This window comes from Entelurus aequoreus, linkage group LG13, assembly GCF_033978785.1.
Source record: "Entelurus aequoreus isolate RoL-2023_Sb linkage group LG13, RoL_Eaeq_v1.1, whole genome shotgun sequence".
Taxonomy (NCBI): domain Eukaryota; kingdom Metazoa; phylum Chordata; class Actinopteri; order Syngnathiformes; family Syngnathidae; genus Entelurus; species Entelurus aequoreus.
Window position 1 is genome coordinate 32,362,766 of NC_084743.1, and position 23,190 is coordinate 32,385,955.

At 37.3% G+C, this 23,190-nt stretch overlaps 1 protein-coding gene across 4 annotated transcripts in view; it reads left to right on the forward strand.

The window, feature by feature from the left end:
- The window catches only part of LOC133663343 (ribosomal RNA processing protein 1 homolog A-like), a 68,772-nt gene that overhangs the window by 10,142 nt on the left and 35,440 nt on the right, over nucleotides 1–23,190 (forward strand). For 3 of the 4 annotated variants that reach the window (XR_009828286.1, XM_062067748.1, XM_062067749.1), the window contains exons 3-12: nucleotides 6,964–7,021; nucleotides 7,112–7,197; nucleotides 8,632–8,693; nucleotides 13,036–13,165; nucleotides 13,664–13,728; nucleotides 14,131–14,306; nucleotides 15,051–15,148; nucleotides 16,140–16,237; nucleotides 17,462–17,481; nucleotides 17,581–17,691. Coding sequence is in view for 3 of the 4 variants with exons in the window: in XM_062067748.1 (XP_061923732.1) it covers nucleotides 6,964–7,021; nucleotides 7,112–7,197; nucleotides 8,632–8,693; nucleotides 13,036–13,165; nucleotides 13,664–13,728; nucleotides 14,131–14,306; nucleotides 15,051–15,148; nucleotides 16,140–16,237; nucleotides 17,462–17,481; nucleotides 17,581–17,691 (904 nt within the window). In the remaining variant the exon portion in view is untranslated. Of the gene's footprint in view, nucleotides 1–6,963; nucleotides 7,022–7,111; nucleotides 7,198–8,631; nucleotides 8,694–13,035; nucleotides 13,166–13,663; nucleotides 13,729–14,130; nucleotides 14,307–15,050; nucleotides 15,149–16,139; nucleotides 16,238–17,461; nucleotides 17,482–17,580; nucleotides 17,692–17,770; nucleotides 17,947–23,190 lie in introns of those variants that run through there. The other variant, XM_062067747.1, reaches the window with a different exon arrangement.

Here is a 23,190-nt window from a genome sequence, read left to right on the forward strand (position 1 = left end):
TTGTTGTGCAGCACTTTGGAAACATTTTGTTGTTTAAATGTGCTATATAAATAAAGTGGATTGGATTGTCACACCTGCCAGCTTGTCCCATTTCAGTCCTAACAAGTCCAAACACGCATTTACCTATGTGAACAAGTCATTACCTGTGGTTGTCTCTTTAATTGACTGCATGGCTGCCAGCTACTCCGTGATTTGAAAGTCTGCAGTTATCCCACGTAAGAAGAAGAGCAGCTGGGCGGTGTCACGTACATCACAGCTCTCATCCAAAGCCAGCGAAAAACAGTCCATGTCTCCGGGCATACAGCGCAACAAAGTCCAAAAAGCACTCCTTAATAAACTCTCCGTCAGAAAACGCCTTACTTTTTCTGGCGCTTTTGTGAGAAATGACGAAACTTGTCCTGACGGCTGCATCTCTGGGGGTGTGAAATATGGCAAAAAGTCCTTGTTGGGTTTGCAGTTTTACCATCAACGCATCGGCCTCCCTTGCGCGCGCTTCATCAGACAGATTCCGGTATTTTCCCTCGTGTTTCATCGTGTAGTGGCGATTAAAATTATATTCTTTAAACACAGCAAGCTGTGTACCACAAATTAAGCACATGGCTTTACCTTTAATTTATGTAAAGAAATACTTGCCAGTCCATGTCTTGTTGAAAACACTGCATTCCTCATCAACTTTTCTTTTTTTAGCGTCTCATCACTTGTCTCTATGCACCTTAACTCACAGGTTCCCCCCGGACATACGGCCATAAATAACACATTTCAAAATAAAAGCAGCACAGTTGTATTGCGCGCACGACATAGATGTTTTTTAAACTTTATTTTGTAATTTGTGATTGCGCCGTTCAATTCACTCACAATCGCACACGCGCATATGTCCACACGGAAGTAATACAAATAATGCTTTTCAAAACAAAAGCAGCACCGTTGTATTGCACACTCGACATAGATACTTTTTGAAATTTATTTTGTAATTTATGATTGGCCTCACACAGGCCGGACAGGGATGCGCAAAGGGCCGGATGCGGCCCGCGGGCCGTAGAATGCCCAGGTCTGCCTTACATGGTAGAGGTTTACCCGAAGAGCTTTGAAAAGTCCGTCATTGTAGTCAGTACGTTTTGTATACCTTATTTTTCTCTATCTTGTTGTTGGGCAGACTGGCTCGTACATGAACATACATGCAAAATCCTTCGCTGTTGCCCTTTTCTTATAAAAAGTATTGTGTAATTTAACTTTATCTGTCAGTTACATGTTGCCATTACATGTTGTGTAGACCACATATTCTCAAACTGTGGTACGTGCACCACTAGTGGTACACAGCAGAGGTATGGACTCGAGTCACATGACTTGGACTCGAGTCAGACTCGAGTCATGAATTTGATGACTTTAGACTCGACTTGACAAAATGTAAAGAGACTTGCAACTCGACTTGGACTTTAACATGAATGACTTGTGACTTCACTTGGACTTGAGCCTTTTGACTTGACATGACTTGCTACTTTCCCCAAAACCCAACGATTAAAAAGTTATTCGGGAGCGCTCCATATCTTCCAAAGTGTTCGTGTGTGTCTGTCTGTCAGGGAGTGTGCACTCTGTCAGCGTGTGTGTCTGTCAGTGCAATAGCCAATCAAATTAGATCCATGTTGTTTTCGTCCCACGGCATTCATCCGATCAAATTACAGAACAACCAACGAAGAATAGCTCTCAAACAACGCGCCAATGAGGAAAAATGACGCCAAAGATAGCTTCGTTCGGGTATTAAAACTACGACTTGGTCAACAAAAAACGAATTGCAACAACTTCCAACTTCGTTCGACATTTGAAGTTGCAAACAGAACGGTAAGTTTTGAATGTAAGTTAACGTTTGTTGGCTAAGTAACGTAACTTTTATTTGCTGTGTAGTTAATTCAGTGAGGCTGTAAACTCACTGCTAACGTTATAACCATAGACATCTTATAAAGTAGACACAGCATCGAGCGCTACTGGCGCTGACGAGACGCAGGGGCGCCATCTTGGAGTGGTGATCAGTGCAATTCATTTGGCAGCAGCAATGAACTGTCAGCGCATTTAATTCATCTTACCTCACTGAATACCACTGATTTTCACACGCTTTTTTGTCATACGTGTAGCTATGATAAAGGACACATGTTTTGGCGTGTTTTATTATTCATAGTTTGCTAAACAGTAATAGACTATTCTTATATACTATAAGTGACCAGACGTCCGAGATCAAAACTGGGAATAGAAGGGGGAAAAACGGTCACCTATTTTTAAGTTCAAGAAACAATATGAGTAGGTTATATAAACATGCGTATATTCTACATAAACAATGTATGAATACATTAGATATCTATATATCTTAGGGACCTATAGACTGTATCTCTGTTGCTGCAGCAGCAGAGTTTATTCTGTCTTGACACTTTGTATTGATATTTTGTATTACATTCTTTCCTTAAATTATCATGTTTACAGTGATTGTTTTATATGTATTTTTTATGTATGTCGCTTTGGATAAAAGCGTCTGCCAAATACTTTAACATATATAAACACCTGAAAGTCTTTATATCAGCTAAAACCACCAATTTGTTTCACTGGATTCAGAATAAAACCAAATTCTGTTTTACCCAACAATGTTAGTATTTGAATATTGTTACTTGAAGACTTATTTCTGGTTACAATTATACTGTTAAGAAAGTATTGTCTTATACTTTGCCTAAAATGAGAACACATCATCAGTGGCGGCTGGTGAATTTTGTTTTAGGTAGGGCTGAAAGTTTGTAAACCAAACCCCTGTAGGGGGGACATCCTCCCCTAGAAGATTTCTTTGTGATTTTCACATACAAATATTGAAGATCTTTGCTCCTTCTCAACTCTGTGGTAATATTATTTTCACAAAATACAACCAATAGTACGTTAATGTTAAATCTTACTTGTAAAAAGTAATCCCCCGATTCCTATTTTCAACAGTCCGCTCATTTGAGCAGGAAAACGCTGAATACCAATCCGGCATCTTTGTTTTCTACCTGTCAACTGTCAGTTAAGGCTGCTCGCCGGCTCCTCATCACCACTTCAAGATGGTGGCCAAATTGCTCGCGTCACAGCAGCCAATGCTGCGTCTACTTATAAGATGTCCATGGTTATAACGTCATTGCAAACATGGCAATCTGTTGCATCCACTGCAGTTCGCTACCTTAGTCATACTTTTTGTCAAGTGATTTTTTTCAAGCAGGGTTGCTTGAGGTACCTACACATAACGTTACGTTAGTCAATGTATCACACACAGTAACGTTAGACGGCGGTCAGCAGCTACGTGTATTTTAGCCACCTACAAAAAGACAAACATAGTCAAATAAAGGTCAGTTAAAATGTATACTATATTAAGAATATGTGTACATATTGCATAGGGCCCTGACCTCTAAAAAGTACAACTCTGTTCATGGTTATGTTCATGTATTTATGTTTTTCATGTGTACGCACACATAAACACACATACAGTATGAGATGAGATCAATGAGATAAGGGAAGAACAGGATAGAAACTGCTGTGGAAGTAGTTACAATGCAATATGCCATGGAAATACAATGTTAACACTTTTGTGCAAATAAGTACAGTTGCACTTGTTTTTTCAAATGTGTTTATTCTGTAAAGGAATGCGTTTGATGTTTAAAATGACTGGTTAATAGTGCTATTATGAAGTGCAATGTCAGCACTATTTTTTTTCCTGCAATTTCAAATGCACTTGTTTTAATAAATAAATACAGCGTTTTAAAAGCATACACAATCTGTGTAAATATGTTAGTCTGTGGTTAAAAGGACTTGAAAGGACTCAAAATGCAGGACTTGGGACTTGACTTGAGACTTTCCAGTCTTGACTTTGGACTTGACTCTGGACTTGCCTGTCTTGACTTGGGACTTGACTCGAGACTTGAGGGCAAAGACTTGAGACTTACATGTGACTTGCAAAACAATGACTTGGTCCCACCTCTGGTACACAGGCTCCATCTAGTGGTACGCCAAAGAATCACTTGATTTAAGTACAGTGTTTTATTTTCCTATATTCAAACGGTGCTACTGTTCAAACTGTGTATAATATTAGAATGGCCAAAAATATGAAATATACTTGTCATAAATAAAACCACTATCTTGTGTTTATTGAATAATTAGGCCTACTATGCTACTGTATTTTAATGTTGGTCATTATGGTGGTACTTGGAGAGAAGTTTTTTTTAAGGTAGTACTTGTTAAAGAAAAGTTTGAGAACCTATAAAGTAGACCATAAGAAAGTGTTTTAAATGTATAATTATTATTATAATAATAAAATCCAATAATGTAGGTGTTTTTGCTTTTGTTTACTTATTGTGCACAGGCCACTCTAATTTGCTAAAAAAAAGATGTAGCATTCTATACCACAAATTTAATACATCATACGATTTACAACAATACAAGAAAATTCTAAATTTGACAAGATAAACTTTTAAAAAACAGATTCGATAACTTCACGGTGAATTTACTGAGGAATTTGTGAAACTGAAACAATACAAAAATAATTGTAAGTTAACGATACTAACAGACACTCATAAATGTTTTAGCATATTAGCTAATGGCAATGACACTAGCTTGATTACATTACAATAGCACGTACAAATATGCATAAAAACACTCCTAAAGACATTACTCATGGGACAGTTTAGTGGTAAGGCTGCAGCTAACGATTATTTTTCTATCGATTAATCTATAGATTATTTTTTCGATTAATCGGTTAATCTATAGATTATTTTTTCGATTAATCTATAGATTATTTTTTCCTTTTGCCGATTATTTTTTTATTCAAAATGAAGATGAAAAAATAAATGTAGGCCCGTTTTTTCAAAAGGCATGGCTTTTATTTACAAAAAAAAAGAAGTATGGCCACTCAGTCAACATTGACAACAACATGACTAAATATTCTGTAACAATGTAAACATTTAAAACTTTTAACATTTAACAAAATTAAAAGTAGCTTATTTGCTTTTTAATGTGCAAATATAAAAGTCAACATCCAGTGCAAATCTTAATATTCTGCAATAGTATAAGCATTTCAAAAGTAAAAGTATTGCTTATTTTGCTTTAAAATGTGCAAAAATAAAGATAAACATCCAATACAAAAAAGTGCAAAACGAAATATTCTGTAACAACAGTGTAAACATTTCAACAAAAGTGAAAGTATTGCTTATTTGCTAAAATGTGCAAAAATAAAGATAAACATCCAATACAAAAAAGTGCCAATCTAAATATTCTGGAGTACTGTAAACATTAAATATTGCTTTTAAAATGTGCAAAATAAACATCCAGTCCAACACAGTACACAATAACCAATTCTACTCATTCCAGTGAATGTCTTAACAGTTGTAATGAAGAAAGGTTAGCATGTGTACATGTTTGGTTCTTTTCTTGTTTATAATATTCCCAGCAGCTGAAAATAGGCGCTCAGAAGGGGTCGATGTGGCTGGAACTGAGAGCTAATTAGCCTTCACCTCAAGCCAGGATTTCGAGCGAGCTGAGCTGCAGTTTAAGTTTCTAGAAGGTCAACGGGCTCATAGTGATGTTACTAGTAGTTGACTGGGAGGTGTTTATTATCATTTGGGGAGAGTTCGCTGCCTGATGCTCACCTGCTAAACACCTATCTGCTCCACCCTGAAGCGCTGACTACATGCGCTCTGAATACGCACTGCTGATTGGCTGATAATGCTTCGTGTGTACCAATCAGATGGTTGTGTGGGTGGGACAATGCTGCGTGTGTACCAATCAGATGGTTGTGTGGGTGGGACAATGCTGCGTGTGTACCAATCAGATGGTTGTGTGGGTGGGACAATGCTGCGTGCTGAGACAGAGGCAGACGGAGCAAAGCAGCTTGTTAAGACTTTAGCTTAGAAACTCGTTCGGTACACCCCCGTACCGAACCGAAAGCCCCGTACCGAAACGGTTCAATACAAAACACGTACCGTTACACCCCTAGCAGATACAAATGGCACATTCATGTTTTTGTGTAATGATGACAACGTATGCTCGCGCGGACGATTGACTAGTTGATGGTTTTCTTTTCAAATGTTCGTTCATAGCCGTTGTGCTGCTATGATAGGCCATTTCCGCTCGACACAGTGTGCATACAACAACATTATTAGGCCGTTTATTGAAGTACTCCCACACTTTTGGCATGCTTTTCCCCCCTCGCTCGCACCGCTCGCACCGCTCGCATCGTCTTCTTTGATCGTCTGCTTTGCGCTTCGCCATGACGGTAGTGTGACGTCATTATGCGACGCGTCGACGCACAAAAACGGCGTCGACGTATTTACGTAACCGATGACGTCGACTACGTCGACGCGTCGTTTCAGCCTTATTTAGTGGGTATGAATAGTTTTAGTTGTAAAACTTGCAAACGTTGCCTGGAGTGATGAATGACGAATCCATACGAGTAGAAGGGCTATGGATTGCTGGAATACGGAACGGCTCTTTTACTTCCGATTGAAAGCAATAAACAGAAGGAAATACTGTAAACGTTCACCCCGCAAAACCTGCAGTGAGCAAACCTGCCCAAAAATGGGGCCATAGCACAAACAATAACACAGCTTTTCTGTGACTTTCCTTGTGTTTTATGATTTGCAGTATGGCCGTTAGCAAAGAAAAATCCATAAATTAGCAGCACCGTTTCATAAACTGCAGGATTAAAAGCGTAGGAAAAAGGTAGAGGTTTATGGTTCGGAATTTGCGGTATTTAACACACCGCATGTTTATTAACCGCTCCAAATGGAAATAAAATTCTAATCCTGCCAGAAAATACTGCACACCATCTTATAATTAAGTTTTAGATGTATTGTCCTATTTTCCAATGTCTATATTGTTTCTTGTCCGAAGCTTATTTTGTATTTTCCTTGCAGAGTGGTTACATTGAATATTTATCTTAACATCGACCACACTTTTCGTCTACAGGAGGTGCTTTCAAACTCTGTCTCCAGTCTGATCCACAGCTTTCATGATGTTAATGGACGTAAGTTGCAAACATTCAACCTTATTTTGGTTCAATTCTAAAAGCAACAAATCCAACCATGATAGAATCATTTATGGAAATGTGTTGCAGAGTTCTTGTATGTGGAGAGCTTTTTTAAGACCTTCAAAAGAGAGTGGACCGGCATTGACAGGCTGCGAATGGACAAGTTTTTCCAGGTCGGTGTGTAGCAACCTTTAGTGAATTTTGTTTACCAAAACACTCTTTGCACCTGTACATTTTTAGATCTTGTACTTAAATGCAGCCTTAACATTTCATACACTGATTTTAAAAAGGAAAATACTAATTAGGGGTCTTCCAATGTTCAATATAATCGCTCCGATATTAGTATTTGAATTTTACAATCTAAAACACATTTGTCAATACAAACAAGTATCAAATATTTATAGTTGCATAATGCTGGCAAATGTCTAAGTCAGGGGTCGGCAACCCAAAACATTGAAAGAGCCATATTAGACCAAAAATACAAAAAACAAATCTGTCTGGAGCCGCAAAAAATTTAAGGCCATATGTGTCTTATAATGAAAGTAACACATGACTTAAGTGTCTATATTAGCCTACTATCAAAATGACTTTCGCAGGCTGAAGCAAATCTTCGTTGACAGAAATGTTGAAATGTAATATTTATTCTACACATTTTTACAACATTAAAAACCATTAGTAAATCAGAGGCTACTCAGAAGGTGAGATACCTCCTGGAAATTACTGGCTTTTAATGGCCAAATGTATAGATGTGTGTGTCCAAGTTAAAGGAAACTGCAGGTTGTCTTCTTTTAATAGATTTATTACAATCTTTGGCAAGCTAAGTAATGTTTGCTGTGGTCTGGAACAACATGGCACACAAACTTAACTATCTGAAATGCAGCCAATATTACATACAGATAATGTGTCATGAGACATGCAAAACTAAATTATATACAAAGAGGATAAAAGTAAAGGATATTAAGTGAGCTCAAATATACCTACAAATGAGGCATAATGATGCAATATGTACATACAGCTAGTGTAAATAGCATGTTAGCATTGATTAGCTTGCAGTCATGCACTGACCAAATATGCATGATTAGCACAAGTCAATAACATCAACAAAGCACACCTTTGTGCATTCACGCACAACATGAAACTTTTGGTGGACAAAATGAGACAAAGGAGTGGAAGATTTTACATGTAAACAAACCGTTGCGATCGTTTGTGTTTTTGCCCCATCTTTTTCCCATTTTAAATCATTTTTTAAAAAATGCTCCAGGGAGCCACCAGGGCACTAAAAAGCCTCTTGCGGGTTGCTGACCCCCGGTCTAAGTTATCAGACAGCCACAGATTGTCCGTAACAATTTCACATGTGTATTTAAAGACTGATCTTTCATAGCTGAAAGGCATGGTACATTCTTCTCGTCTTGACCAATGTCCATCTCAGTCTGTAAGGCCAGTCAAATACTTTTTTCGTCAATTCTGCCATGAAGCCCAGCATCCTGAAGTTGTCCCTTTGTCCTCTGTTGAGGCTGACACCTGCATGATGTTTGCTTTTTTGGAAAAGTGATGCCTAACTTTTGAGCACACCAAAATGTTGTCTTTTTTGTTTCCCTTTAATGCAGCTCGTCCGCTTCATGTTTCGGCAAACCTTTGAGATGCTCAAGAAAACAAACTGGGAGTCCAGGTAATCACTATAAACGTTCAACATATTATTTATTTGAACCATTCTTTTTCCAGGGCTGGGTGGCTGTACAACATGCATCTGCAACGATTTTTAAAAACAAGAATGAGTTGCACACTTTGAAATTTTTGATTTTCTTTCACCTACAAAAGGTCAAAATAAGGCTCAAATACTGTATATACTCCACTTACGCTTGTGTTATTTGTTTAAATGACTCTAAAGCCAGAAAGATGGTTATGACCCTATTTACACTATCAACCAGTCAGGATTGTCCTTATCTGATGTCACACATTTGATAATCCTTTAGCAATTATGTTGCTCAGCTGAAAAAACATTTTCATTCAGTTCAGTTTTTACAGATTCAAAATGTCTGAAAACTGTCTTTAGAGTCCCATTAGGCTACTATTGTGCTTCAGAAGGAAGGCCAACAATCGGTTGTATTAAATCTTTCATTTAGTTATATTTATTGTTAGGGTAATATGTGTGATCGACAATATGTACCGGTATGATAAAAAATATCCTCCATTCCTAAATAAACTGCAGTTTTTTACGAGGTTACTCACGGTGTCTCCTAGCCGCTCAGGCAAATCATATTGTCTAAAAATGCATTTTCTCATCGATAACGTGACATCATCGCGCGCGTGGAAAGTGCGCTATGTATATCTAATATATATATATATATATATATATATTAGGGCTGTGAATCTTTGGGTGTCCCACGATTCGATTCAGTATCAATTCTTGGGGTCAAGATTCTATTCAAAATCGATTTTTTTTCAATTCAACACGATTCTCGATTCAAAAACGATTTTTACCCGATTCAAAACGATTCTCTATTCATTCAATACATAGGATTTCAGCAGGATCTACCCCAGTCTGCTGACATGCAAGCAGAGTAGTCGATTTTTGTAAAAAGCTTTTATAATTGTAAAGGACAATGTTTTATCAACTGATTGCAATAATGTAAATTTGTTTTAACTATTAAATGAACCAAAAATATGACTTATTTTATCTTTGTGAAAATATTGGACACAGTGTGTTGTCAAGCTTATGAGATGCGATGCAAGTGTAAGCCACTGACACTTTTGTTCTTTTTTTTTTCTTTTTTTATAAATTTCTAATGATAATGTCAATGAGGGATTTTTAATCACTGCTATGTTGAAATTGTAACTAATATTGATACTGTTGTTGATAATATTCATTTTTGTTTTACTACTTTTGGTTTGTTCTGTGTCGTGTTTGTGTCTCCTCAATTGCTCTGTTTATTGCAGTTCTGAGTGTTGCTGGGTCGGGTTTGGTTTTGGAATTGGATTGCATTGTTATGGTATTGCTGTGTATTGTTTTGTAGGATTGATTAATTTAAAAAAAATAAAAACTTATAATAAAAAATAAAATAAAATCGATTTTTTTTAAATGAGAATTGATTCTGAATTGCACAACGTGAGAATCGTGATTCGAATCGATTTTTTTCCCACACCCCTAATATATATATATATATAATATACATATATATATATATATATATATATATATATATATATATATATATATATATATATATATATATATATATATATATAAGATATATATATATATATATATATATATATATAAGATATATATATATATATATATATATATATAGATATATATATATATATATATATATATATAGATATATCTTATATATATATATATATATATATATATCTTATATATATATATATATATATATATACACACACACACACACACACACACACACACACACACACACACACACACAGCCCGGCCCCCGGCCAAATTGTTTTAACCCAATGCGGCCCCCGAGTCAAAAAGTTTGGGTACTCCTGTTTTATAGGGACCCAAACAAGTTTTGCATTGAATATTGAACAAGCAAGGCTTATATAACTTTATAGTGACATGCAAAATCGAGTTTCAAATAATAATAATAATAATAATTAAAAAATATCAATGGCATATCAAATAAAATTTAAATAAAAATTGAATGCCTCTTTTCTATTTGCAGCCTTCTGAGGAAAATATCAAAATAAACTTTTTCCACAGGCTAATAATACATTTGAAAATAAAATAACAATAATGAATGAATCAAACATTGTAGCCTTGAAGTAGCAAGAGAAAGTGCATGAATAAAACGTTATTTATTGCTCAGTTTGCTACACTGATTTGCTTTAACACTGAATATGGAACAAGCAACGCTTATATAACTTAATAGTGCAAAATCAACTTTCATAAAACAAATGAATAAACATCAGTGATATATTAAATAAAATAAAAAATTGAATGCCTCTTTTCTATTTGCAGCCTTCTGAGGTAAATATCAACATTAACTTTTTCCACAGGCTAATACATTTGAAAATAAAATAACAATGAAGAAATCAACCATTCAGGCATTTTTACTGCTCAGTTTGCGACACACTGATCTAATCTGATGTGCCCAAGCCAGATACCTGGCATCTTTTCTTGGATGCTAGTTCATTAATGTCAGGGCTCAGGCTTTGAGCTGAGGCAACTTCATTATCGAATGATGGTGTTCATCAGTCAGACGTATCCTGTGAGACGTTTTCGTCATCTTCATTGAGGAGAAAAGTTGCTCACATAGATAAGTGCTGCCGAACATGGAGAGCAATTAAGCAGCTTGGGTGCGGAGCTGAGGCATTGTGTCAGGGATGAATTGTGGAAACTGTGCGGCGCCAACAGCATCATACTTTGACTTCAGCGTGTCATCACACTGGAGTTCAATCAGCTCCATTTGGAGCGAAGGGATTACTAAACAGTTCAAATCTACATTTCTGACCATCAAAGTTGCCAAATCGCCGGCTAAACTCAGCGCCGAGTACACTGAGGTGGGCGGGGTTTGGTGGTAGCGGGGAGGTATATTGTAGCGTCCCGGAAGAGTTAGTGCTGCAAGGGTTTCTGGGTATTTGTTCTGTTGTGTTTATGTTGTGTTACAGTGCGGATGTTCTTCCGAAATGTGTTTGTCATTCTTGTTTGGTGTGGGTTCACAGTGTGGCGCATATTTGTAACAGTATAAAGTTGTTTATACGGGCACCCTCAGTGTGAACCTGTATGGCTGTTGATCAAGTATGCTTTGCATACACTTATGTGTGTGTATAAAAGCCGCATATATTATGTGACTGGGCCGGCACGCTGTTTGCATGGAGGAAAAGCGGACGTAACAACAGATTTTAGAGGACTCTAAAGGCAGTGCCTTTAAGGCACGCCCTCAATATTGTTGCCCGGTTGGAAATCGGGAGGAATTCGGGAGAATGGTCGCCCCGGGACATTTTCGGGAGGGGCACTGAGATTCGAGAGTCTCCCGGGAAAATCAGGATAGATAGTACTTTATTGATTCCTTCAGGAGAGTTCCCTCATGAAAAAGGGTTGGCAAGTATGAGTATTAGCGGTGAATGCAGTGTTACAGCCGCACAGCCGCTGTATAATACGGCGGGCCAGCTCTAATGTTGATTTTATATTGCCTCAAGGGCCAAATTAAATTACACGCCGGCCAGAGTTTGACACCCATGTACTAGAGTGTTTTGATCGATATTTTTATTTTTCCAATATATATTTTTTTGTTTTTGTTTAAAATTGATGATAATTTCTTTCACAAAGAAAGACTTTGAGGGTAGAAACAAAATGATTTAAAATAGTAGTAGATGGTAGTTTTTGCTTTTGTTCATTGTGTACTATTGACTTTGTTTTACACAAACAATTATGTCTAATAAAAATAAGGAATAAGTTTAAATATTGTGTTAATGTTGTGAAATTGTCAATGGCACCCACCATAAATACATAACGCATTTTACAGCGAATACGGTATCGGCCAATTTCACTAATGGATTATCAGAATCTGCAGCATAAAATTCTGATCAGGGCATTCCCAATCTTTAACACAGAATCCACAGGATGGGTGTAAAAGTGTTTTATGATGTTTTCAAAAATAAAGTGAAACTTTTGTGAAGGTGTACTCCTGTAGAAAGAAACTTAACATTTATATTCAAATTCATAGGATTGGTAATTATATGCTGCTTGAAAATAGCCCCCTGAGAAGTTCATAGTAACCTTTTGACTCTGCATTTTAAAAGAATTGGAATCGAGTATCGTTGGGAACCGGAATCAAAAAGAGTAGCTGAAATTGTCCAAATTAAAACAATGTCCAACCCTATTTATGATTGACAGCGAACTGGTAGCGCCAAAACGTTTTGTGACTGTCCAGATTTATTCATGGCAGGCGGCAAACAAACAACTGTTTACCTGTGTATTATGTAATTGTAATCATAATCAATGCAAAATTATGCAAAGGGTATGTTTTTCTTTTCAGTGTGGTTGAGAGATTTCTACAACTGTTGACAACAGAACTTCTCCTCAGTAGCAGCAACGCGCCTACTGGTCTGCAGTTACATGTCCTCGACCTGTATTTAACTGAACTAGCAGCTGTGGGCTCAGCAGAGGTACATTTATAACAAGTGGCACCTTTTTGTCATTGATACTATCTTCTAATTCAGATGGAGTCACATGAGATAACAGAAAGAAAGCATTGAACTGAATGGCATTAAAGCTTCTTGTGTGTGAATAATAAAATGGTAAAAACATTAAAGCTTTAACACTACTAGCATACATTTAACAAGATTTGATCCAAGTGGGCTGTGTCACAACTGGTCAGAATTGTTTTATTTCTGAATAAGTCTTTACCGCACAAACAAAATTGTTCACGTCAGTGGTATTTTAGACAGTAGCTTTACTGTCATTGTTATACAACATACACAAAAATGTTCAAGTTGCTTCCAAAAATGTATTTAAAATATTCAGACAGGTTTTTATTTATTTATTGATGCTAAGCATTAGTTCTAGACGATTTCCATACTAGACAATGTTGGATTCTTGAAATACTAATTATCCACATAACATGATGATGATCCCCTTCTTAATCTGTTTGGTTCCCCCCACAGCTCACTTCTGACCAGAACCTGATATTCATAAAGCCATTCTGCAAAACAGCAGCCAAAACCAAGAAGTAAGTCTGACACTCCCAGCTGCCTCCAGCGCTTTCAAAAAATGTTCACTTTTTCCCACCATCTTTTTACGTTGATGTTGCTACTTTTTGAACACTTGATGGAACTCTGATACCTCTACTTTAATTAGTAATATATTGTAAAAGGTCAGAAAAACGAAAAGGTCAGACAGAAACCAAATTGTACAAAAACCAAAGCAATTTTTCACACAAGAAAAAATGTCAACCCAATTAATGTTTTAAAAATATGAACACAAAACACATTTTTTTGAGAATACTTTTTCATCCAGAAATGTTTATATCAATAAGTGAAATTTGCACATGTTCTCTACATGTGTGCAAAATCATGAAGTCATATATCTGATGCTTTGCGTAATTTATCCTTTTTTTTTATTGTCTGACCAGCCGGACACTTTTCCAGGCCATCTGCAACAGCATCTTCAGTACAATCATCGACCAGGCTCCTTTTGCCATTGAAGACCTGATGAAGGAGATAAAAGCAACTGAATCCTCTGACTCAGGCCAGTCCTCTGAAGGGGAAGAGGCGGTGGAGTGCAAAGACCTGCCGAAGTTAATGAATGGTACATGTTCATTCAGCACTATTCTGCTTCCCTTTTCTTATACATGTAACTCCTTTGAAGAATGCCTAAATGTGTTTGTAGTGTACAATGAATGCTCATCTTGGTCGGTGGCATGCCTCAGATGGTAGTGCTGCCTTCCAGAAACCTGAGGATTACTGGTACGAAGCCAGCTTCCGCCATCCTAGTCACTGCTGTTGTGTCTTTGGGCAAGACACTTCCCCCATCTTGATTTCAATGCCACTCACACTGTTGTATGAATGTGAATAAACTGTGAGATGTGGGACGCACTTTGAACACATTAGAATTAGAACCACTGACTTGCAGAATCTGCACTCAAGTGAAAGAGTGAAGTTTATCATTTTGGATCCTGAAAAGGCAGCTTCTAAAATCCTGTAAACTAACCTGGCTGCAAGATCAACCTAAAATAATTGTGTGTACCAGTCGGGTGTCCTTTGATCAGATGACACAAATGTGCTTGACCCAGACAACACTACTATTTTTCCTGCCTTAAGCTCTTCCTTCAATCTCATTTAAATTTGCAGGATTGCCTAAAAATCATGGACCAGGCCTGACAATCAAAACATTTGCAGGCATTTGAATGATTTTTCAAATAAGTAAATCCTGGGATGGCTCAGGAGACTTTTGCTGCAAACACGTCATGAACTTATTAAGCAAATCCACAGTTGACTGTTATCATACAATGATTTTATCTCGTTTTCTCTGCTGGTGCCTTTTTGTTTTTAGGTCGGAAATCATGCCATGATGATGGCGATATTGACCCACAGTCAGGTGACTCAGACACAGAACTATACGATGATGACGAAGCTGCACCAGTTTTACAGGTGGACTTTTGTATTATTCAGAATGCCTACGAAATTGTGTTGTGTTTTGCGATATGAGTAATATATATGATCATAAGTACAGTCCTCAGGTTTACGACCTTTGTTGTTACGAACGTGCTGTCTAAATTAAAGGGGACCTTTTAGGTTAATCTTCTTTTCTGACGTATAAATGTTACAATATTGCATGCGGGTAGTGAAAAGCCCTCTCACAATTTGTGGCTAAAACACGTTCCTAAAATGATAAATGAACGTGTTTTTTGTTGGCACATGTTATTTTGCACTGCCTCAAATTCAAACTGCACTTCAATGTCTTAATTAGATAACATTTCTTTGAGTTAATAAATGTCCTGCAAAACGAGTGTTAAGTAATCGGTGTTGGCCCTGCGATGAGATGGCGACTTGTCCAGGGTGTACCCCGCTTTCCGCCCGAATGCAGCTGAGATAGGCTCCAGCACCCCCTGCGACCCTTAAAGGGACAAGCGGTAGAAAATCAATAAATGGAAGTTACTGTTAACTTAAGTAAAGTCTTAGTATTTAGTACACTGCTGATACTTGGTTTACAGCAAAATGTCGTTTTTGCTGACAAGCAAAATAAACATGTTTGATATAAAAAAAGTTGTTCTTAAACACAGAAATTTCAGTTTTAAATTTTGATTTATAATTGCACTTTGACGAACTCATCAAGCCATCTTGTATCTTATATGCTAACATGAAAACAAGAGACATTATCTTTTCCCATTAAGAAACTTGCTACCCCAATCTAAGCTTATACAAACACTTTGCTGTCTGAGCAACTAAGCTATTCAGATGTGCACACTTCTAGTAGCAATCGTTCATGCGTCTTAACACATACATTCATGATGTGTGTGCTGATTTCGAAGATGCCAAATCTTTCTGTCTACTCATCCATTTTATGTGGCGGTCCAATTTTAAATGTAGCCAGCCGCTTATGAACACCGGATCTTGAATTGTACTACATTTTATCTTTCAGTTTGACTATGCAGCTCTTGCTGACAAGCTGCTGGAGATGTCAAGCCACAGCCACACACACAGCTACAACAGACAGAGACTCTACAAAATCATCAAAGTGTAAGTTTAGAACCCTTTTGGTTGTTTCAATTAACTAGTATTGCTATTTATCAAATGACCAGCTCCTTTCATTATCAATACTTTGACACTGATGCAATTCTATGTGTTTCTATTATTTCACACTTATGAGACAGTTATTATTTGCAGCATACTTCTCTCACATTATGTTGTCTAAAGTGGAGCCCTGGGGCCAGATTCATCCAACAGCTTATTGTTTTGGCATAATTTTAAAAAGAAATAAATTCATTATTGATTCTTATTATTAGATGATACACTAATTTTCTATGTTTAGACACCCTGTCTCATACAATAATCTTGCTACTCTCATGTTGATGGACTGTTTTTTATTGATCAGAATGAGCCCACGCTAGTCAAATTACAGTGGTACCTCGACTTACCAGCATTTTGAGTTACGAGCCTCCCCACCACTAGTTGCTGTTGCAATGAGAATTATTTGAGGTACGAGTGTTTTGAGTTACGAGCTTGGTCAGAGAACCAATTGTTAAGTTTGAGTTTATTTAAAACATGCATAAAATACAATTACAATGTAGTGCATCACATATTTCCAGTTGTTTAATTACAGCACGTCCGAAAAGGAGTAGGACGAAGCAACGCTTATTTATTCCTACCCCTTTTCATAGTATAGCGGTTTTATCCCATTTATTTGTTCTGTTTGTACCTGAACAATAAATAAATAAATACATATACCCTAAGTAAATATTAAAGACATGAATATTTTTTTAAGGCTCAAAATGTTTATCATAATTCTTCTTTGTGAACACTTGTAGTTTGAACAGTTTAAGTGAATCATATTAGTGCTTTGCTTGATTCCCTTAATAGATTAAATAATTTAATTCCACGTACGGTTATGCTCTAAAGATCTTAAGTGTTGTACGTGCATACAAATGTTTTAAATTACATTTTCCATTAAGGTTATATTTCTCCTCTTTGAGTTTGTTAGTTGAGATACTAATGTGTTAGGATATTAGAAACAGTAGAATTTTGGGTCCAATTTGACTCAGACCTGATTTTTAATACAAGTTAGCGCTTTAAGCCACCTGACATATTGACAAAATCGAAAACAAAAAAGACAGCGCTGTTACACACACAGACAACTAAAAGTAAAACAAACTATTAGATCTTTGTTTTACTGCCAGGTATGTTATAATACATGCATTTTTCCAACTGTTTTTTTCAACCCATTTTTTATCTCTTTAATGACAGGCTGCGGGATCTCAGCGAAGGTAATTTTTTTCCCTTATTTGTTTGGTATCTCAGCATATTTTCTTTGTTTTCATATTATGTGCACTTTTTCTTATTCTCTGCTTTTGTTTTGCTGTCAGGCATCTTTCCACAGGATGAATATCCAGAAGAAGTCTCCACAGATGAAGATGATGACATGTTTGCCAGCAGAAAGAAGATGAAGAAAAGGCGACGTATTGAAATGGAATCAGGTAAGAATAATAAATTAACAGTACTTTGTCATATGTGCAGGCATGGGGAAGACATGCAAATAAAATTATATTTATACAGTATTGCTGTGCCGTGGCTACAGTGGCAAGGTAACAACTCAAGAAGAGGACCACAAAATGGCTCCTACTAAGAGACACGCGTACAAGGTTCCACTGACTTTTGATATTCCTGTGAACCGCACTGTGGATACAACGGGAGCACGTACGGTGAATATCCGTTAGCTTGCCATGCTAACGGCCAGAAACTTCCACCCATGGTGATATTCAAAAGGAAGACCTTGCCAAAAGAGAACTTTCCAGCCGGCGTCATCATTAAAGCTAACTCGAAGGGATGGATGCATGGAGAAAAGATGAGCGAAGAGACCGGGTGACTTTTTTCACGTCCCTGTTAATCTATGACTGCATGCGCGTCCACATCACAGATGGTGTCAAAAAACAAGTGAAGCACACCGAAGAAGAAGAATTTGAGGGTTTTGTGGATGAGTAATAACTTCTGTTTCGGGTCAAAGGGGACTTTTGATGACCCCTCAGGGCTCAGTAACAGGCTGCGATCGTTCTTCTTGAACTCTGTAACATAAAATAGAAAAAACATAGTGAATGGTCAAGCATCTTCCATGCAAAAATCATCGCTAAATGACGTCATTAAGTCAGCATAATTGGCCATGACGCACGTGCTATTGTGCATGTAATTGTAATGGACTCTGGAGGATAGAGAACAATTGTTAAATGATTAAAACAAATATCTAAAGAAAAACAAATCTGTTTAGAAATGAAGAAGTGTCGCAATACGATTTTTCACTTCCGAAACAATATGTGCGCCTTTATTACCGGTCAATACAGATATTAATTCGATAGGATAGCATAAGAAATCATTGGACATACTTGTATTATACTGTAGTGTGGAATCTTAGAAAAACTTTGATCAAGATCAATTATTTAAACAGAACAATGGAAGTTGGACAAACACTAACCTAATGACAGACTTATGCTGTCTTTTTTATATTGAAATGGAATGGTAATTAGTTTTTTGGCAACACCTAAGGGTCACAATAATTCATTGAGTTAAGATCATGACAAGAGCTGGGCACCAAAACCCAGTTCAATACATAAATCCTTAACACGCCCATTAGAATGCTAGTCTAGCCAGTAGCCACAACAACAACACAGCAGTTCCTCATTATGCACATTACAATGACTGGTCACATTATGATTTTTTTCCCTCTACCGTATTTTCCGCACCATAAGCCGCCCCGTGTTATTAGCCGCACTTTCAATGAATGGCATATTTCAAAACTTTGTTTACCTATTAGCCGCCCTGTGTTATTAGCCGCACCTACGCTGCGCTAAAGGGAATGTCAAAAAAACAGTCAGATAGGTCAGTCAAACTTTAATAATATATTACAAACCAGCGTTCTAACAACCCCGTTCACTCCCAAAATGTAATGTGCAAATGTGCAATCACAAAAATAGTAACACTCTTTACAGAAACACACAAATGAAATGAAATATCCGCGCGCTTCTTCTTCTACGGGGGCGGGTGCTCACCTTGGCGGTTGCTTACAGTAGAAGAAGAAGCGCTTCCTCTTCTATGGGGGCGGTTGCTTACCGTAGAAGAAGAAGCGCCTCCTCTTCTACGGGGAAAAAAGATGGCGGCTGTTTACCGTAGTTGCGAGACCTAAACTTTATGAAAATAAATATTAATATTAATCCATATATAAAGCGCACCGGGTTATAAGCCGCACTGTCAGCTTTTGAGAAAATTTGTGGTTTTTAGGTGCGGCTTATGGTGCGGAAAATACGGTACATTTAAAACATTTCCTTGTGGTCTACATAACATGTAATGGAGGTTTTTGGGTCAACATGTTGCATAGAATGTTTTACAGACCGTTTTAAGCTGCTTTAGGATATGCCGTTTTGGGGGGGTGGTTTTATTTAAGTGCCTCCACTTTGATAGGTTCTTCTTACCGTCATCTTTGTTGTAGTTTTTAGAGCTTCCATAGTAAGTCTACTGACGGATTAAGATCGAACTATATGTTACTTTGTATTAAAAATGGCAAAAGCGGAGGATGCATGTGCATGTATGAGCCTGTCTACCCCACAGCAAGGGGATAGCAAAAAAGGAGCTTATTGAATACATCGTTGGACTGCAATAGTGGACTAGCGCAAAGCACTTCAGGTAAATTTCTACCATTGGTATCTGCTGACGTCACACTTTAGAAAAACATCACAAATGTAGAAAATTTAAAATGGCTCATTTCCCAAAATTATGAAGGAAGGCAAGATTGCTATATAAATATCTCTGCAATGCCTTCACGGTTTGATTTCACATTTTCGGGACTTATGCAGATCCCAAAAACACAACAGCCGGTACAAACAGGTAAAAAAGTTGGTTTTGCATAATAGCACTGCATAATTTAAAGGCCTACTGAAACCCACTACTACCGACCACGCAGTCTGATAGTTTATATATCAATGATGAAATCTTAACATTATAACACATGCCAATACGGCCGGGTTAACTTATAAAGTGACATTTTAAATTTGCCGCTAAACTTCCGGTTCGAAACGCCTCTGCGGATGACGTATGCGCGTGACGTAGCCCGGCGAACACGGGTATGCCTTCCACATTGAAGCCGATACGAAAAAGCTCTGTTTTCATTTCATAATTCCACAGTATTCTGGACATCTGTGTTCGTGAATCTGTTTCAATCATGTTCATTGCATTATGGAGAAGGAAGCCAAGCAAGCAAAGAAGAAAGTTGTCGGTGCGAAATGGACGTATTTTTCGAACGTAGTCAGCCACAACAGTACACAGCCGGCGCTTCTTTGTTTACATTCCCGAAAGATGCAGTCAAGATGGAAGAACTCGGATAACAGAGACTCTAACCAGGAGGACTTTTGATTTGGATACACAGACGCCTGTAGAGAACTGGGACAACACAGACTCTTACCAGGATTACTTTGATTTGGATGACAAAGACGCAGACGTGCTACTGTGAGTATGCAGCTTTGGCTTTTTTTTGCGTATGTACGTAACTTTTTTAAAATATATAAGCTTTATGAACCTTGGGTTAGGTGAACGGTCTTTTGGGCTGAGTGATTGTGTGTGTTGATCATGTGTTTGAATTGTATTGGCGTGTTCTATGGAGCTAGGAGCTAGCAGAGGAGCTAGGAGCTAGCATAACACGTACCGTACCGTACGTGCGCGTCACGTACGTAACTTTTTAAAAATATATGAGCTTTATGAACCTTGGGTTAGGTGAACGGTCTTTTGGGCTGAGTGATTGTGTGTGTTGATCAGGTGTTTGAATTGTATTGGCGTGTTCTATGGAGCTAGGAGCTAGCAGAGGAGCTAGGAGCTAGCATAACAAACACGCAGGTGTTATTATGCAGGATTAATTTGTGGCATATTAAATATAAGCCTGGTTGTGTTGTGGCTAATAGAGTATATATATGTCTTGTGTTTATTTACTGTTGTAGTCATTCCCAGCTGAATATCAGGTACCGTGAGTATGCAGCCTTGGCTGCTAAACATTCGATAACTTGACCGTATGTGCGCGTCACGTACGTAACTTTTTAAAAATATATAAGCTTTATGAACCTTGGGTTAGGTAAACTGTCTTTTGGGCTGAGTGATTGTGTGTGTTGATCAGGTGTTTGAATTGTATTGGCGTGTTCTATGGAGCTAGGAGCTAGCAGAGGAGCTAGCATAACAAACACGCAGGTGTTTTTATGCAGGATTAATTTGTGGCATATTAAATATAAGCCTGGTTGTGTTGTGGCTAATAGAGTATATATATGTCTTGTGTTTATTTACTGTTGTAGTCATTCCCAGCTGAATATCAGGTCACCCTCGGCTCTCACAGCATCTTCCCTATCTGAATAGCTTCAACTCCCCACTAGTCCTTCACTTGCACTTTACTCATCCACAAATCTTTCATCCTCGCTCAAATTAATGGGGAAATTGTCGCTTTCTCGGTCCGAATCTCTCTCACTTCATGCGGCCATCATTGTAAACAATAGGGAACTTTGCGTATATGTTCAACTGACTACGTCACGCTACTTCCGGTAGGTGCAAGCCTTTTTTTTTATCAGATACCAAAAGTTGCAATCTTTATCGTCGTTGTTCTATACTAAATCCTTTCAGCAAAAATATGGCAATATCGCGAAATGATCAAGTATGACACATAGAATAGATCTGCTATCCCCGTTTAAATAAAAAAAATTCATTTCAGTAGGCCTTTAAAGTGAGTTAGGTTGCATTCATAAACACCCAGAACTATGAGCATCAAACATTACACCTCAAGTGTTTTGTTTGTTTTTTTAACACATTTTCTATGTTCTGTATTGCTGCAATACATAGGACGATTTGTTTTACATTATATTTTTGAATGTATTACTTAGTTATCGTGTAACTTATATAATTTTAGTATTTTAGTTACTCATCTGGTCTGTTTAACTTGAATTCACTAAATTCCACAGCAAGTAAAAAGGCATTAACATTTTTTCGAAAATGTGCATGTTTTTCATTTTTAAGTACCGGATCAAGCACCAGCACCATTTTAAAGTACCAATTTGGTACTAGTATCGTTAAAAATGTAAATGACACCCATTCCTACTTATGGCGCAGTAAGCAGAAAGATGCAGACACATTTGTTATTGGATACTAATAACAATAATAAGTAATATGCAACAATAATTATTTGATACTTTTTTATATTGACCAATGTGTTTTAAACTGAAATATTTTTCAAATAACACTTGTTACGTATGTCAAGCTTGTGTGCCATTGTGTGCTTAGCTGCTGTGTAGCTGCTAGCTCCTAAGAGCCAATAGTCTAACATGTTTACATTTTGTAAATAACGACTAAAATACAAGACCAATCTTGTGTGATTATTGAAGAGCATTTAGATGTTAACTGTCTGTCCAGCTTTGCACAAATAAACACACTGCAATACTGCTTCGGATTGTTTATATTGGAGATTTTAGATGCAAGCCAATATGATCCGATTTTTTGGCTGATATAGCACGCATTGGTGTTTGGGGTAGATTGCAGCAAAAAGTAATCAGTTAAGATTTGTCAATAAATCTTCTGAAAAGCAGCAGCTCTGCTTGCGTTAAATTTTACCATTAAAAGGAACCATATGTAAGCATTGCATGTCAAGTCATTAAATGGCCCTGATATGTCAAAAGGCATTAATAAATCATGTTCTTTTCGAATACCTCTATAACTGATAACAGTAGATCAGCCGGGATATGCTTATTTCCAAATTACATTTACAGCCCCGAAATCTTGCTATTGTTTTCATTTCGATGTCCCGCCCTCCACCGTTTTTACCAATTAGAAAGTCTGAGAGTGTGTTACTTCCAGGTTGCTAGTTAAGCACCGCCATCTTTATATACAATATATTTTCGACAAATAAAACCTGTGGATATGGGTAGTGTTAGTGCCTATTTCTTTCTCAATATGCTGATACCCTG